This window comes from Mytilus californianus, unplaced genomic scaffold, assembly GCF_021869535.1.
Source record: "Mytilus californianus isolate M0D057914Y unplaced genomic scaffold, xbMytCali1.0.p SCAF_10, whole genome shotgun sequence".
In the NCBI taxonomy this organism is placed as follows: Eukaryota; Metazoa; Mollusca; class Bivalvia; order Mytilida; family Mytilidae; genus Mytilus; species Mytilus californianus.
The window spans coordinates 52,616,502-52,634,329 of NW_026262582.1; the positions used below are offsets into that span (position 1 = coordinate 52,616,502).

The 17,828-nt window shown below is 32.5% G+C and overlaps 1 protein-coding gene across 1 annotated transcript in view; it reads left to right on the plus strand.

Annotated features, from left to right (window-relative positions):
- The first annotated feature begins 1,384 nt into the window (after nt 1-1,384).
- LOC127718778 (cephalotocin receptor 1-like) overlaps nt 1,385-17,828 on the plus strand; it is a 34,273-nt gene continuing 17,829 nt past the window's right edge. The window contains exons 1-2 of the mRNA XM_052224828.1: nt 1,385-1,431; nt 2,177-3,072. Coding sequence (XP_052080788.1) covers nt 1,385-1,431; nt 2,177-3,072 — 943 coding nt within the window. The remainder of the gene's footprint in view (nt 1,432-2,176; nt 3,073-17,828) is intronic.

The following is a 17,828-nucleotide window of genomic DNA, read 5'->3' on the forward strand; positions in this document are numbered from 1 at the left end:
ATATCTTCTCCTGTTTGGGAAATATCCCCACTTCTATATCTCGTTCTAGCCAGCAGAACCTTTGCCACATCACAATGCAACCAATCAGAACCGATATTTGTTAAGTTTTAATTTCAAGATGGCTTGGAAATAGCTTCGCACCGTGATGCGAAGCAATCAATAACCGAACGTGAAATGTGAATTATAATTCCAGCTCTAAATCGCCCGGTGTCTAAAGAGTTTCCGACTTTTAACAGTACGTTTTAATCATATGCTACAGGGATTTTTTTTTATATAATTTTGATAATACTTTTCGATATCTTTTCCATCCGAAAACCACTTATGGTACATTAGACAAACCACATACATTGAAGGTTTTGAATATTGGCTATGCTAGAAGGACATCAATGGTATTATACGAAAAAAATAGCATTATTTTATTCTATAGAAACTGCACTGATTCGGCATGGCAGACATTATACAAAGAACAAAAGAAAACACAGTTCACTTGCCTATAGGAAAATACACTTTGCGAACGAGTTCCATTTACCTTAGTTTTGGTTTCAATAGAATATTAACTATTTAAGAAACCTTTTTGTAAATATTCTAAAAACATATGACATTTTCATAACGTAATTAGTTTCAAAACAGCTATAAAGTGTTTCTTTCACATTCTTTACAATGTCTCAGGAGACCAACATGTTCGTAAAAGACAGAGTATTGATTTACCAAGATACAAAAAAGCCTCTTTAAGACATTATCACGTTTGTCTTTTATTTTGACTTGTAGATAAACTACTGTCGGCAACCCTTGACTACAAGAGACAGACATATTTAGATGTACTTTGTTATGTTGCTGTCTCATTGACGTGAACCCAACCACGAAAATAGGCAATTCAGCTATTGTTTCACAATGTAACGACACAAGTTTTAACAAAAACATTTAGAACTGCATTCACATTTCTTATTTCTAACTAAGACAATTTAATCACATTTTCTATTGGAAGTTTTTTTAAAAATTTGTTTATAGTTTTTTTTGTTCACCATTCGACTTTTCAATACACGATTACGAAGACCGTCAACATTATGTGATTACAAGTCCAATAACTTAACGACTATTTTCAATTTGAAATATAAATTTAAAAAGCATCAGTGCAGGCAATTTTTGAAAATTAAGAATGCACAAGTAGAACTTTTAAATGATCACAAAAACAATTATGATTAGATAAATAAAAAAAATGAGATAATTGTCAATTTGCAGTATCAAATAACCTCCACAAGGGGCCTCACTTTTGGATGAATGGAATGAACTGGAATAGTACTTTTACAAGCGCATTAATTTACAAATATTACCACAAAGAAGATCAATTCAGATAAGAAAGCATTTTACAATTGTTTGGAATGAGATGTCGTTTTTATGTATCAACTGCTATACATCTCAATATAATGAAGTGTATGTATATAACCATATCAAACGAAACGAACTTATGTCAGATTTGATAAATTGAGTTTGGACAGTTCGTTACATATCATTTTCCTGAGCCTTGTGGTACAAATAATAAGATAAAACCCATCGAAGTGGTTATTATTCATTATATTCATTTGCTTTCACAGCGAAACAAATAAGATAGCATTCCGCAACAACAAATCCTTATCATATATCATCAGATGGATTTATTTTATTTTATTTATTTGTGTAAATGTGATTGCATCATGAGGTCATTAATCTTCAGATTATACAGTGGTAATGGACCATTTCCTTCTCTGTGAAACAATATCAGATATTTTTTGTTTCCCTTCAGCTATCTTTTGTATTAAAAGCATGATTGTTGTTATGAAAACTGCATACCGAAGCCATTGAAGAAGCATCATAGTTTACCAGTATCTAGTTATTTGATAGGACTATGATTCTTCTCTTTTATTATGTAACTTGCTTGAGTCAAATTGCAAGCATAGAATTTAAAGAATAACCATTACTTTTCTAAAATTCTGACTCAAACTTTAAATTTTTCAGATCTTTAACCACAGACCGAAATTCAGTTGAGAAACAAGAGGGGATCCGAAATGACTGACATTGTAAACACAACTGTAACCAGTTATCTCTACCCAAGTAAAACGACGGATGGTTTATTAATCCATAGAAACCATATTTTCCTAGACAACAACATAACGAACTCTCATGCTTTTACAAATTTCAGCCAAAACGATACCAGCATAAAGCCACTGAGTAGAAACGAGGAACTTGCCAAAATAGAGATTTCAACTTTGGCAGTTCTGTTATATTTTTCATTATTTGGAAACACAGTCGTACTTTTCGTATTAAAGTTCAAATGCAATACTTTAACAAGAATGCAATGGTTCATTTTTCATTTGTGTATAGCTGACCTTTCAATGGGATTCTTTAACCTATTACCACAAATGGCATGGGACATAACCTATCGTTTCCAAGGAAACGATTTCCTTTGTAAATTTGTTAAATATTTTCAAGTCGTTGCCATGTATGCCTCTTCGTATGTTTTAGTGACGACAGCCATTGATAGATACGTTTCTATTTGTTACCCGATCACAAGCCAAACTTGGACAAATAAACGTATTCATTGTATGATATCACTGGCTTGGATTATGTCTCTGTTATGCGCAGTTCCACAGTTGGTTTTATTTTCGTATCAGGAAACTGAGCCCGGAAGTGACGTGTACGATTGCTGGGAGAACCTTAGTACTGGACCTATATGGAAGCTGCAGATTTATGTCACGTGGATATTTGTGTCTATTTACTTTGTTCCATTCTGTATATTAACAGCTGCCTATTCAAGAATATGTTACGTTGTGTGGATCAGTGTGGGATCTAGCTCTAACCTTCCCGATACAAAACGATATCCCAGAAAAATATCCTTCAATAAAACATACTCCGTTCGTGATTCGAACGCTGAAAATGCTATTAATAAACCACGAGTCCATCGAAAAGCCGTATCTAATTCCAAGCTTAAGACCATCAAGCTGACACTTGCTGTTATACTCTGTTACCTGTTTTGTTGGGGACCATTCTTTATTGCACAGATGTGGTCAGCTTATGATTTCAACGCACCATTTACTCGTAAGTTTATTAACAAATAGTTACTTTTTTTTCCTTCAGTGGCATACGAATCAGCCTTCCACTCTTTAAATGCACAAAATAAAAAAAAAATAAAAAATGAAGTTTTATTACACATTTGTGTCGTCAGTTTATTTTCTACTTATGAGTTTGAATGTCCCTTTGGTATCTTTCGCCTCCTTTGAGTACACATCAAAGTGTATTTTGGTAGGAGACATGAACATTTTGGAAATAAAGTTGCTGGCCTAATAAGAATGAAAATAAATAATCTTGCAAAAGAAGGATGAAAATGACTATTCTGCCCCGCAAACATTGACTAAATGCAGGATACAATTGTGTACAAAATTCAAAACAAATAAGCATGTCAAGCAACAGATGTTCATGAATATTCCGTCCGCGAAAATTCCTCTTGCCTCCTCGCACCGAATCAAGTTGCAGTCCCCTAATTCAAGTCGTTTAGCATTATTTTGCATAAATAAAACATGACTTTGTTTTTCTAAAGGACGAGAGTTATTACGGATCTCTTCTGGCCAAAATTTTTAGAAAGACTTTGATGCATTTGTTAACAAAAAATAGTTTGTTCTTATGCTCTGTATAAGCCTCCTTTCTTAGGATATGTAGTATAAACAAGAAGGACATTTAGATCACCGATTCAGTACAGACTAATGTGACTATGTACCTACTCAGTTTCCCCAGCCTGGCTGTTACCGGTCTTAATCGTCACCCAATCACCTGATCCGTTCACCCTAAAAATATAAAACAAGTGCAAAAAAAAAAAAAAAAAAATTAGCACAAAATGCCATGATAATGAACGTGAAACCGGTAAATACAAATTCGGACAAACAATGACACGTATCCCCTACCTAAAGTTTAATGGATAGTTTTTTTTTTGGGTTATAACAAGAACGTGTCCATAGTACACGGATGCCCCACTCGCACTATCATTTTCCATGTTCAGTGGACCGTGAAATTTGGGTCAAAACTCTAATTTGGCATTAAAATTAGAAATATCATACCATAGGGAACATGTGTACTAAGTTTCAAGTTGATTGGACTTCAACTTCATCAAAAACTACCTTGACCAAATACTTTAACCTGAAGCGAGACAGACGGACGGACGAACGAACGGACTCACAGACCGAAAAACATAATGCCCCCAGGCCTCTACAATAACATTTTTTTCAACTTGCCCAATAGGACAAGTACATACCAAAACTTACTTGTCCGAATGGAATTATAACTTGTCCAAAAATAAACCTTTATATTAACCTTTTTTTGCATTTTAGGTTGATTCAATGAACAAAATGAATTAAAACAATAGAACAGAATTTGATTTATATCTCTTGATATCCTTTTTCAAAAATATGAATCCAGAAAAACTGAATCTAGTCAAGTCTAGTCACAGGACTTCGGTTCTATTTTTCATCAATGCCAAAGTCTCATCAGACTCTGCACATCAGGCACAGTCTGTTAGGCCTGTCAGTCTACACTCATTTGGTGTGTATCCTGGTCTTTTGAGTTGATAAAATATTGATTATTATGATTAATGCCTTACTACAATCAGTTTTGTTTTTAATATATTAAAATGTTTATTCAAACACAATCAAATATTGTTTTGTCTAAATATGATCAAATATGATTTTATAAATTTTATGATCAAAAAATTTATCATATATTTATTATAAAGCAACAGAATAAGTAGGAAAACGAGGTATTGGTTTGTCTTGGTCCCGAAATGTCTCCAACCGTGCCGAACTGTCTATTAAACATTGAGCCGATTCGTTTCCGTGACGGTGCCCAACTGTCTTGTTGCCTTATCTACAAAGCAACATTCGGTAAGACGGGTTTCCGAGAATAGTATGCGTTTTATCTGTTATAAAGTATCTGACAAAGAACCAGTTTTAAATTATCGGTCGCAGGTAAACATGTCAAACAAATATCTTCTTTTCTTGTATTTTTTTTATTACTTTGATCAATGTTGATCATCAAAGTTGGATTTAATTTATTTTCAAACAGAATGATTTTTACTTGTCCCATCGGACAAACTTGATATGACTTTTACTTGTCCGACCCTTTTTTCCTCTGGTACCGGACAATCGGACAAGCGTTATTGTCGAGCCCTGGCCCCTAGGTGGGGCATAAAAATGTCAATTATCAAGGAAAAAGACAAATTTGGATAAAGGAATGAAATATTTCGGTAAAATTAGTTAAAAGTGCAACCTCAGACCATCCAATTTTGTCTACCAAACTATAAATTCTTTTGAGATATTTGGATTGCTGAAAGTTCCACAGCGTAAATAAATGTAAAAATTGTGCTAGGTTCAGTTACACAGTTATGCTGTTTTCCGTCGATTTGTAAAGATTTGGAGGTCATACTGGCTTTTTATGTGTAAGGCTTACACAATATATGAAATATCATTTATTATACTCGATAAATATGTTTATGTATCATTTAAATATATACACAATTATGGGTCGACTAAATTTCTTATAAGGACTCTCCTGTTTAAAGTAACAAAATGTTTATACTTTTTTAGTTTAGTTTAACCAATATTTATTCAGATAGATCCTCACATAAAGATATAATACAATTGAAATAAATATTTAGGATTCAGAAACAAGCACAATTGCTTTTACAAATCTGTCTCCTTTTACACAAATAATACATTTATTGAAAAATACATAAATATAAATACTGGCATGCTCTATAATAAATATATAAATATGAAAATGAACTTTGGTAATGTATGCAGTGTGATATGCTTGGGTTCTTATTGGATGATGAAGCAGTAACATCAAGGGTTAAAACGTTTGGTTTTGATAATGTATTTCTGCACCAAACTAAATAAATGACTATTTTGCTCATGTGAGAGTACCGTTGATCCAATAAGCAAACTTTTTGTGTCACGAGTCAACTTAGACATGAAGAACTGAAACAGAAGCTAATAGTTAACGTCTTAAATCGGTGTATGTGGGACAAGATAACAGGAAGTGAGAATTTGTTTCTACATCACCACAACGACAGTTTGGGGAGTCTACTAAATTACGAAGGAATAGGTGAGATTTCAATGAACTTGCATCCATTCTTAAGCGAGCATGAAGAATTTGACCAAGACGATATCCTACATAGTAGTACATTGGGACCTTACTATTTTGGGTACGAATTTGTTTTTTGAATAACGGTAGTGATTCACATGATCTTATGTTCAAGTTAAGTGTGTTCCATATGCTGGGATAAAGTATTCAGAATATAAACGGGTCCGTGTACTTTTTAACAGATAAAATCAATTTGAATTTAAGATATTAAAAAGATAAAGTAAAAATAAAATCCGTAGTAGTATTTACAGTTATTATCATTACATAACCTCTTCATAAAAAGTTTACTTTTGAAAGACCAGTAACAACCAATAAAATTTCCTTTGGGAACACACGAGATCTCCCCGGTTTTTATTGGCATTCATGAGATCTTTTAAATACACATTGTGTTTTATTTGTTCTTCTGTGGATTAATTTGACCATAAAATAGCGTACATGCTTGTTATATGAAAATTTGAATAAATACATTAGAGACCTATTTAAGAGGGACGAAAGATACCAGAGGGACAGTCAAACTCATAGATCGAAAACAAACTGACAACGCCATGGCCAAAAAAAAAAAAGAAAAACAGACAAATAATAGTACAGATGACACAACATAGAAAACTAAAGACTAAGCAACACGAACCCTACCAAAAACTGGGGGTGATCTCAGGTGCTCCGGAAGGGTAAGCAGATCCTGCTCCACATGTGGCACCCGTCGTGTTGCTTATGTTATTACAAATCCGGTAAATAGTCTAATTCGGTAGGTCACATTCGTGAAAAGGGAAGGGTATTGTAGTTACGACATAAGGAACATATCCGATATCATCTGTGAAACGGCTATTCCATAACGGTCAACCAACTCGTGATGGCGTCCGTAAAATTTACGAAGGGATGATTTCAACTTCACCATTTGGAACTCTTGGTTTAATAGCTTCCTTGTGAGCAGCAATCCTCTATCAAGGAAATCATGATAGGAAAAACAAGCCCGGGAATATCGTATCAATTGGGAGATATATACTCCGTATGCAGGCGCTGCTGGAATGTTGCTACATAGAAATGGAAAGTTCACAATTGGGAGCTGAAATCATCTCTTTTATCGTAAAGTTTTGTTTTCAACCGACCCTTATTGTCAATTTCTAGATGTAAGTCAAGATATGAGGCAGACTTAACTGTTACTGTAATATCCTTTATCTCTAGTTCGATGGGATAGATTCGTTCAACATAGTCACCAAGTTTTGTATTATTTAGTGAGAGAACATCATCTATATAACGGAACGTAAAGTTAAAGGATATTGATAACTTCTTATCTTTCTTCCTAAGAAGTTCCTGTATGAAGTCAGCCTCATAATAATAAAGAAACAAGTCGGCAAGAAGAGGGGCACAATTGGTTCCCATTGGAATTCCGACAGTCTGTTGAAAAACACGTCCTCCAAACGTAACAAATATGTTGTCAATCAAGAAATCAAGCATCTTGATAATGTCAGTTTCAGAGAATTTTTTGTTTGAATCAGAGTGATTCTTTACAAAGTAGGATTTATCCCTCCCCAAGACAAGATACTTGGAGTTACGTTCGCCATTCTTTTTAATGAAACAAAGTAATACCAACTCTTTCAATTTGTCTTTTAGTTTGGAATGGGGAATACTTGTGTAAAGTGTAGAAAAGTTAAATGTTTTAATACAATGGCAAGATGAGAGAGTCTTAGATTGTGTGTACTCTAAAAGATCTTTGGAATTTTTTAGTATCCACATCTGATTCACGCCACCTCTAGAATAGGCAGTTTCACAATAACTATGGAGCCCGGCTTTGATTGCTGATAAAAGATTACTTTTTCAAATATTCTTAGAGTTGATCCCAAATAGAAGACATATCCGGCGCATGCGCCTTCTCATTATCTCATTCAGTTCATGTCTTCGGAGGAAGAGGAAGAAATAATCATAATTGCCTTCTAGGAATAGATTTCAATTTAAATCCCCCTCCACCCGATGATTCCCGAAGTATAGTAATTAGTTCAAATTTCTCCGTCTGAGGGGTACTATTCCCCCGCTTTACTGCCACGTCCGGACTAGGAAAAAATTATTTATATGTCTCGTGTAGGGAGAGTGCCATGCTCTCTGTACGTCAAAGAGCCCATGCAGCAACTCTTTGGGGTCCGTAGATTGCCGTGTAACCACATGTCTAACCCTTCCTTTTCTTACATACTCTGCTTATCTAGTGACATTAGAAATTCCCGCCCGGTCGACAAACATTACAGAACCTACCTTTTATATCTATTGTTAATTTATTCTCGTTCTGAATGTGCATTGAATAATTGCCAATGGACGTCCAGCAGACTGCAATCAATAGATCAATAAAGTAAGAGTCTTACACTTTTTACAGTAGTTTAAACAAAAATAAATGTAGACTGCAATCAATAGATCAATAAAGTAAGAGTCTTACACTTTTTACAGTAGTTTTGACAAAACTAAATGTAGACTGCAATCAATAGATCAATAAAGTAAGAGTCTTACACTTTTTACAGTAGTTTTAACAAAAATAAATGTCGATCTTACTGATATCAAATATAATCTGATCTCGTATCACTGTATACATTTATCAATATGCTTTTAAAGCACGTTTAACTGTATTAACTTCTAAAAAATAAATAAGACTACATTTTGTTTTGCCATTTGTTACTTCGTTACAATTAAGCAAGTTTCCACTATTTGTCCATCTTTGAAAAATAGAAGATGTTTCATTGGACTGAAACTCGTGTGGCTAACATTTGTCAATGAATGTCGGATAATATCACTGCATGAAAAGGTTGATTTGCATTTCTTTACTCGTGTATATAAAGGAAAGGCAAAGATAGGCACTTTGTTGCACCATATATCTCAATACCCATTATTTGATGAATAAATACATGATAAGTTTGCATTCGTACACTATATATGCAAAGAAATTGCAAAAATTATGCTAATCTTTCCTTAACTTTCAAACAACGTTAAATTTTAGTAAAGTAAACGGTCTTATTTACTTACATTTATAAAGTATTGAAACGTATCTAAATGTTAACCTTAAGTGGTTGTTTTGTCGTCCTATCTAAATATATGAAAGGCCGCCTTTTACATTAAATTTATAAACTAGTTTATCATATACTTGTAGAAAATAATGGTATAATTGTACCCCTTGATTAATACATACTAATTTATACATATATTTATTCAATAAATTTGAAGAATTGTCTTAGCCGTGTGATATGACTTTTGTTATCAACTGCTTCCGGTATATATCAACTGTTTCCGGTTTATATCAACTGCTTCCGGTTATTATCGCATGCCTTTCTTTAACGCAATCGCAAAGCATTTCGACGTCATTCTGCAAATTCTGGAAAATAAACCTCAGTGGTACATTTAAGTGAAATACTTAGCTAAGTAGAATAACAGAAGGAATATTAGGAAACAGGAAAACATATTAATAAAAAACGCAAAACAAATAATACAAATAATACGCAAAACAAATAATACAATGGTCAAAATCATCCTTCGAGCCTGTCGGCTCTCGGGCTCATATCATGACCTAGGGCTGATAAGGGGTCTGATATGAAAAATGCCATGTTATAATCTATATTTATCATATAGTTAGTAGTAATTGCAGATAAATTGTTTGTATGATCATGTGTAATACGTTCAACGGCAATCGTGCTGTATCAGCCATCCGTAATGATATCGATATCAGTCACGGTTGCAAAAGCTTTATAACACCTTTATTAACCAGTTTAGTGCATTATGTATGAAACTGCTCCTTTATTAATAAATGCTAAACTGGTTTTAAAATCCAGAATGAAATCTTGTATTTTGTATATATGCCATAAATTGCTTTGAATAGGACAACAATAAAACGATATTTACATGTTATTCCATCACATCACTTTAAAAGTTTCTTTTTAATATTGCATTTGGTACAATTATATATATAAAAATTCTCCACAAAAAACAAAAAAAAACCCAACTGATTTGGCTTGTTTAAATATTACACATAACGGTTTGGTTAATAAAAGTGTTAAGAAATGGGTGTTTTCATATTGACCCTGTTATTCGTCCTCGTTCAGTAATAATGGCCTCGGAGGCCTTTAATGTCCCCGGCGTGGCCTTGTGCCATTACAGTCACCCTCGACCATTATAACAGACCTTGGACATACAACAGGGCCATTATGAAAACACCCATTAATTAATACTATATTAATCTGTATGACGTCGCGTCATCGATATCAGTCACTTTTGCAAAGGTTTTATCAAACCCCTAATCTGTATTACGTCATATCACGTGGAAAACATCAACTTGAAGTATACAATATAAAAGTGTTTATGATATGGCTTTTTCAATATCACACACCGTATCCACCCTCAACCAATATAATCCCTCGAGCAGAGCTCTTGGGAATATATAGGTGTCTCGGGTTGATACGGATGTGATATTGAAAAAGCCATATGATATTCTCTGTATATTCTGACAATGAGAACACAAAGGAACATAAACAACAAGGATTTATTTTAAATGTGAACGTTAAATAAACTACCACGTAAATAATACACATTACATTAATTTACATAGAAGTTTTATACGATTCCGTAATTTTGATTGGCCGAGGCATATCAAAAGTTATATTTTATTTCCGTATAAAATCCAACGTCTATGACTACACGTGCTATCCGTGACAAAAGTTAAAAAAATGCATAGAAAACAAACGAAATGCTTGATTTTTCTGGTAATTTCATAGTTGTAGCATTGAAATGTAATTGTAATAACTGAATGCCTCTTTTTGTAATGTCTTTGGTTTGAAAAAAGCGTTGAACATGCGCGTATTTTTAGTATGAATCGCTTCACACAAATTATTCTTCGGTTAACGTTTTTTACACCCCTATAAGATTACACAAGGAGGCATTTAATTCTCATATTACAAAGTTAATGAGAACAATGATATTAATGTTATTAAAAAAAAACCTTCTCAGAAATTGGTAAAGGCTTAAAGGAATAATTTTTGACACATTAAACAGCAGTTATTGAAAAGTTAATCACATTGTTTGTTATCAATAATACATTTTGTCGCCTTAAAAATTAGTTTACAAAAGTCATGGTCAATTAAAATTATAGTTCGATCAATAGATATGCCGTATGATGTTATTATGGAGGGACTTTGTCAAAGTTCTCTCGTTTGATAAAAAAACAAACAAACAAAGCGCTATTTTCATGCGGATTCTGTTTAACATGCTAACATACATTTCAAAATTAATATCCAGAAAATCCTTAAAGTACATTGTAACTATGTTCCCCAATATTTTGAAAACATATAATGATAATTTGCCGAAGAATTAACAAAGTTCCATGTATACTTTTTCAAAAATAGTTTTTCTAAATCTTTTAGGCCTTACATTGATCAGAGAATAAACGTTAAACGTTGTCCCTTGTTATAGCTTATGAGCTACAGAGAAACACAGATTGTTTTAGCAGATTTAATTAGTATCCTTTTTTTTCACGATAAAATATTTCCGAATCGAGTCTGGTGTAAAAACAGAAAAAAGTCTGGACTTATTGTTACCACATGAAACAGGTTCTGGTAATTTTCTAGAACACACAACACATTTTACAGCAATCCAAAAATGTTTTAGAAACGTACGTACAGCTGTTTGTGCTGCTGTTCGTGTCACCTACTTGTAGTCATTGGACCGATAACTGATATGATGTTGTGTTATATATCATTGATTTAAATGTCAGTGAATAAACAATGCATCTTTTTCAAGGACGGTTAGATTGCTCACTATAATACAGAAGTTTTTGAATTGACTCTATTAAGCTTTGTCATTCTTCAAAACTCAATAAAGACCATGATTACAAAAATCGTGTATCTGCTATGATATATTCTTTAGCGATTTGAGCAGAAGCTGAAAAGCGAGGATTCTTGTTGGAGGTGTTTAGACACGGATGTCATTGTCAATTTGAGGTTGCCAGTGTCCAAATAATGTCCAGCAAAATATTCGTATCTATATTTCTTCTTCTATATATTCAAGAAAATAATTGAAACACTTGATTAAGAAATGTAATGTACAGAGATTGCACAATCAGTCATATGTTGTATTCAGTTTTATTATGTTATTACATTTCCAAATTAATCTTAAGTCTCATTGCGTAGCTGGAAGAAATAATAAGTTCTTTGGACATTTATTAATTAACTTGTTGTAATAAATTAATTTAGGAACTAAAAGCTTTGACCTCTAAAAGAACTTTCGACCAGAAATGATATTATGTATCAAGACTTTGGACACTAATAAAATATCAAGTATAGATGTTTGCTCTTATGACGACCTCGGACAATAGCCTTTTTGAATAAACAATATTTTATGAACGACAAATTAACCATATCATAACTTGTTCCAGAATTTGATGACATAAATTCAATAAACGAAAGTTGGGAGGCATTTATGAAATTATTTATAGGTAAACTATTTGATGCTGCTTCTAATATACCAAATGGCCCCGGTAAATGAAAAAAAAAAACAAATGCATAATTTTAGTTGACAATGTCATTGGTTTTGAACTGGTTTTCAGTGAATGCATTAATTCGAGCTTTGTGTCTTTCTTTTGCTATTGCTTCGTACCAATCTGTTGTGGTAAGCCATTTGCAACTGATTTTTGGAGTTTGTTCTTGTATTGTGCTGTTGCCCCACAACTTTCTCAGGTTAGGGGAACATTGTGCGTTCACAAACATGTGAAACCCCGCCACATTTTTTATGTGCCTGTCTCAAGTCAGGAGACTTGTAATGCAGTTGTTGTCGTTGGTAGCTGTCTGTCATGTTTGTTTTACTCATACTTGCAGGTCTAACGATGACATTTAGTGGCTAACATCGTAGTGTATGATAGTTGTCTCACTTACAATTAGACCACATCTCCATATTCTTATATTCTTTCATTTTCAAATTTAAAAAAAGTGAAAAATCATGTTATAAACAATTATCAGATATTGTTCAATAAACTCATGTCATTATACATTGTTCGAATGTTTTCATGGTCTATAAATATTAAGTTTAAATTTACAAACATGGTAAACATTTAAAGCTTACTTGGAAGGAAGAATGCTGAGCAAAGACTTATAGGCTCCGCTTAAGAATAATGTGTCCTGCAATTGTAACATGTTTTCTTTTGGTCTGTTTTTCAAGCTATTATCGTGTCGTTCTTGTAGAAAGAAGACATATGTATATATAAAAGAGATTTACGTTTTGGTGTCTTTAACATGTATTTGAGATTTCCATATATGAAATAGGCAACGCATTTTGGGAAGAATAGACACGTTTGAGCAATAAACAAATATATACAATCTTGCTTTTTTCTTTATTTGTTATATTAAAAAAAAAAATGCGGGACATGCCCCATCACAAAAAAGATATATAACAATCAACATGTAGTTTCAAATATGGACAAACGTCTATATCATACGTTCAACCCTAAATCGCCTGGAGACTGGAACAAATGTAATTAGATAAAAATAGACAACTAGAGATCTGCCATGGACATCAAATTCTTAAAACGACTACAACATTTAGATATAAACATATTGCTGTTACGAAACGGTAAAAAGTTACAGGATATATAGTACATAAAAAGGATAACCGGAATTACATCATAAATATTGGAATTCACAACAGACCACGCCACCCACCAACATTGGACTCATCCGAAATAATAAAAGTTCAATTAAGGATGTTCGCTACTCTTGTTTTTGACTTTTGTCAGATACTTGGAATCCTCTAGTTTTATCCATGTTAGTGCCAATAAAAATTTTGCCTGCTAACCCCTATTTTTCTTTTCATAATATTATTACATATAGTTTGAATGGCCATATTTGAAAATGCTATAAAATCCTTGTTATTTTTTCATAATTTTTTTAAAGAAAAAGGGTGCCAATGTTAAATATATGAAAAGTCTAGAGAGAATTATTTCCCACCAAATTTTCAATGGCTTATATCTCAAAAAGAAGCACATTGACCTTTCATTTTTTTATGCTTTTTTAGTTTCTTTATTTATATACTATCAATTTATAACATTCTTTTAAAAAGCTTGTTATTTTGAAACAGAGTAGCGAACATCCTTAAAGACGTTCAAACCGAGCAACACATGGTCCAGGCAGCCTGACACACAATGTGGTCGGGTTAAACCAGTTTTTACGAGAATGACCCTTAACTGTGTATTTAGATTAACAGATTTAGATTGACAGATTAACTGTTTTTGACATACATATCAGCCCTTGCCTTTCTCGACCATATGTCATAGAAACATATTACCAATAATCATATTAGTAAAAACGTAGCTCGTTGATATCGGTTTTACAGGAAACAAAAAAGGAAAGTAAAACAATGTATAATACCGTAACTATACAATAATGCTCGCTAAATAACTAATATTTATTTGCAATAGAATATATATTGCAATATGCTGTATGGTAATGAACTGAGAATTATATTTATATATAAAGAAACCCTTATACTGTTGAAAATTCGTATGAAAACAAAAACATCTGATTCTTTATTTCGGTTAGAAGGAAAAATAATCTTGAAATTCAATGTCAAAATGAATTGAACTTAAAGATCTAACGATAGAGAAAAGTACAAGAGAAGTGAAAAAATATTAAGAAAATGCTATGATTTGTCCATTGTTACATCTGCACTCCTATGTTTTTTTCCTACTAATAACACTTCAGACAAAAATAAGCATACTAAAGGAGGCTAAAAGTACAGTGTTATTTGTAAGACTTTACAATTTTACAGATTATGATACTTGTGGTAACGTCAATAGTGATTATTTATAATGTTTTATATGGTTGCGAAAAGATTTTCACCAATATCTGTTTGAAATGTCTGACAATATTCCAAAATGAGAGGCAACAGTTGTTTATCAGTGTTGAATTTTCATAAATCAATTCAGAACATGCAAATCAAGGTAAACAAGAAATTAAACTTGAGAAAATTGCATAATCTCCAAAAATAGCTAAACCAGGTGCGTCGACAGCGTAAATGTCTCAGTCTTTGCATTTACCATCCGCCATGCAAACCCCTTGGTTCAAATACAGAATAAAAGTATTGAGTGATAGAAACCTTCTGAGATGAATGGGATGATTTCATGGAATCTAGAAGGTAATGATGTTCGTTCGATGCACTTTTTCTTCTTTATATTTATAAAATTCTACGCAACAAATGGTAATTGGTTAAACTTGTTATACTCTTTTCGTAACTATCCGTTTGTTAATATGAGGTAAGGAAAAGGGCATAGTTAAGAAAATAATATTTTCACACAGTTTTCATCGTTACAGTTTCAAAAAAATTTATTCTATCTGCATGATCTGCATATGGACAATTGAAAAAGTATTATATAAAATGACCGCTTAAAAATACAAATCCATGAAATTAGGGTATAACTGGCGTTTCATTGGTATTCAAAATCGAAAAAAGAATAACATGTTAAATTTGTAGTCTCTTTGATTGCGAAGTAGTTTTATAAAAAAAAGTTTTCTTTCTCAGTTATCGAACAAGCACAATTAAAACTTGAGATACACGGTAGCAGTAAATGTGTTAACAAGACAACCATATCATTCGAACGTTCGTTAAATACAGCTTTATGTCATTTTGAAGAACATTGTTTAGAAATAAAAGATAAAACCCCCTTTAGTAATTATATTATCAGAACATTTTTTTTTACGAAAAGGAACAATAAGTTCTTTGACGACGACAGCTGTAACCTGTTGTGCAATTAAGCTAAATATCAGAATAATAAAAATAGGACTGCGTTTACTCAGCTTCGTTGTAAAGCCAAAGTTGTGATGGCATGCAAAAGACAAGTCTTGTAATTCAACGTCAAAATGAATCGTACTTGAAGATCTGAACGATAGAGAAAAGTACAAAAATAAACATACTAAAGGAGGCTAAAAGTGCAGTGTTATTTGTAAGACTTTACAAATTGATCAGATATACTCGTGGTTACGTTAATAGTAGTTATTTGTATAATGATTTATATGGTTGCGAAAAATTTTTCACCAATATCTGTTTGGAATGTCTGACAAAATCAAAAATGAGAGCAACCGTTGTTTTTCAATTCTCGTAAATCAGTTCAGAACATGCAAATAAAGGTAAACAAAAATCAGAACTTGAAACAATTGCATAAACTCCAAAAAGACCGAGACCGGTTGCTTCGATAGCGTAAACGTTTCATTCTATAAATGCACCATCCGACATGCAAAACCCTCGGTTCAAAGACAGAGTAAAAGTATTGAGTAATACAAACCGTCTGAAATGAGTGGGATGATTTCATAGATTTTCGAAGATTATGATGTTCGTTTTTTACTGAAAATTTATTACATTCTACGCAACAAATGGTAATAGATCAAACTTGTTATACTTTTTTTATTACAATCCTTTAGTTAATATGAGGTTATAATTCAATGTCAAAATGAATCTTACTTAAAGATCTGAACGATAGAGAACGATAGAGAAAAGTACAAGAGAAGTAAAAAAATATTAGGAGAATGCTATGATTTGTCCATTTTTACATCTGCACTCCTATGTTTTTTTTCCTACTAATAACACTTCAGATCAAACTTGTTATACTTTTTTTATTACAATCCTTTAGTTAATATGAGGTTATAATTCAATGTCAAAATGAATCTTACTTAAAGATCTGAACGATAGAGAACGATAGAGAAAAGTACATTCAAGAGAAGTAAAAAAATATTAGGAGAATGCTATGATTTGTCCATTTTTACATCTGCACTCCTATGTTTTTTTTCCTACTAATAACACTTCAGACAAAAATAAGCATACTAAAGGAGGCTAAAAGTGCAGTGTTATTTGTAAGACTTTACAATTTTACAGATTATGATACTTGTGGTAAAGTCATTAGTGGTTATTTATAATGATTTATATGGTTGCGAAAAGATTTTCACCAATATCTGCTTGGATTGTCTGACAATATTCCAAAATGAGAGGCAATAGTTGTTTAACAGTTTTGAATTATCATAAATCAATTCAGAACATGCAAATCAAGGTAAACAAAAAAATTAAACTTGAGAAAATTGCATAATCTCCAAAAATAGCTAAACCAGGTGCGTCGACAGAGTAAACGTCTCAGTCTTTGCATGCACCATCCGCCATGCAAACCCCTTGATTAAAAGACAGAATAAAAGTATTGAGTGATAGAAACCTTCTGAGATGAATTGGATGATTTCATGGATTTCGTTCGATGCACGTTTTCTACTTGATATTTATAAAAATTCTACGCATCAAATGGTAATTGGTTAAACTTGTTATACTCTTTTCGTAACCATCCGTTTGTTAATATGAGGTTAGCAAAAGGGCATAGTTAAGAACATAATATTTTCACACAGATTTCATCGTTATAATTTCATAAAAACATTTATTCTATCTGCATGATCTGCATTTGGACGATTGAAAAAGTATTATATAAAATGACTGCTTAAAAAATACAAATCCGTGAAATTAGGGTATAACTGGCGTTGTCATTGGTATTCAAAATCGAAAAAGAATAACATTATGTTAAATTTGTAGTATCTTTGATTGCGAAGTAGTTTTATAGGCAAATTCCAGAAAAACTTTCTTTCTCAGTTGTCGAACAAGCACAATTTAGACTTGAGATACAC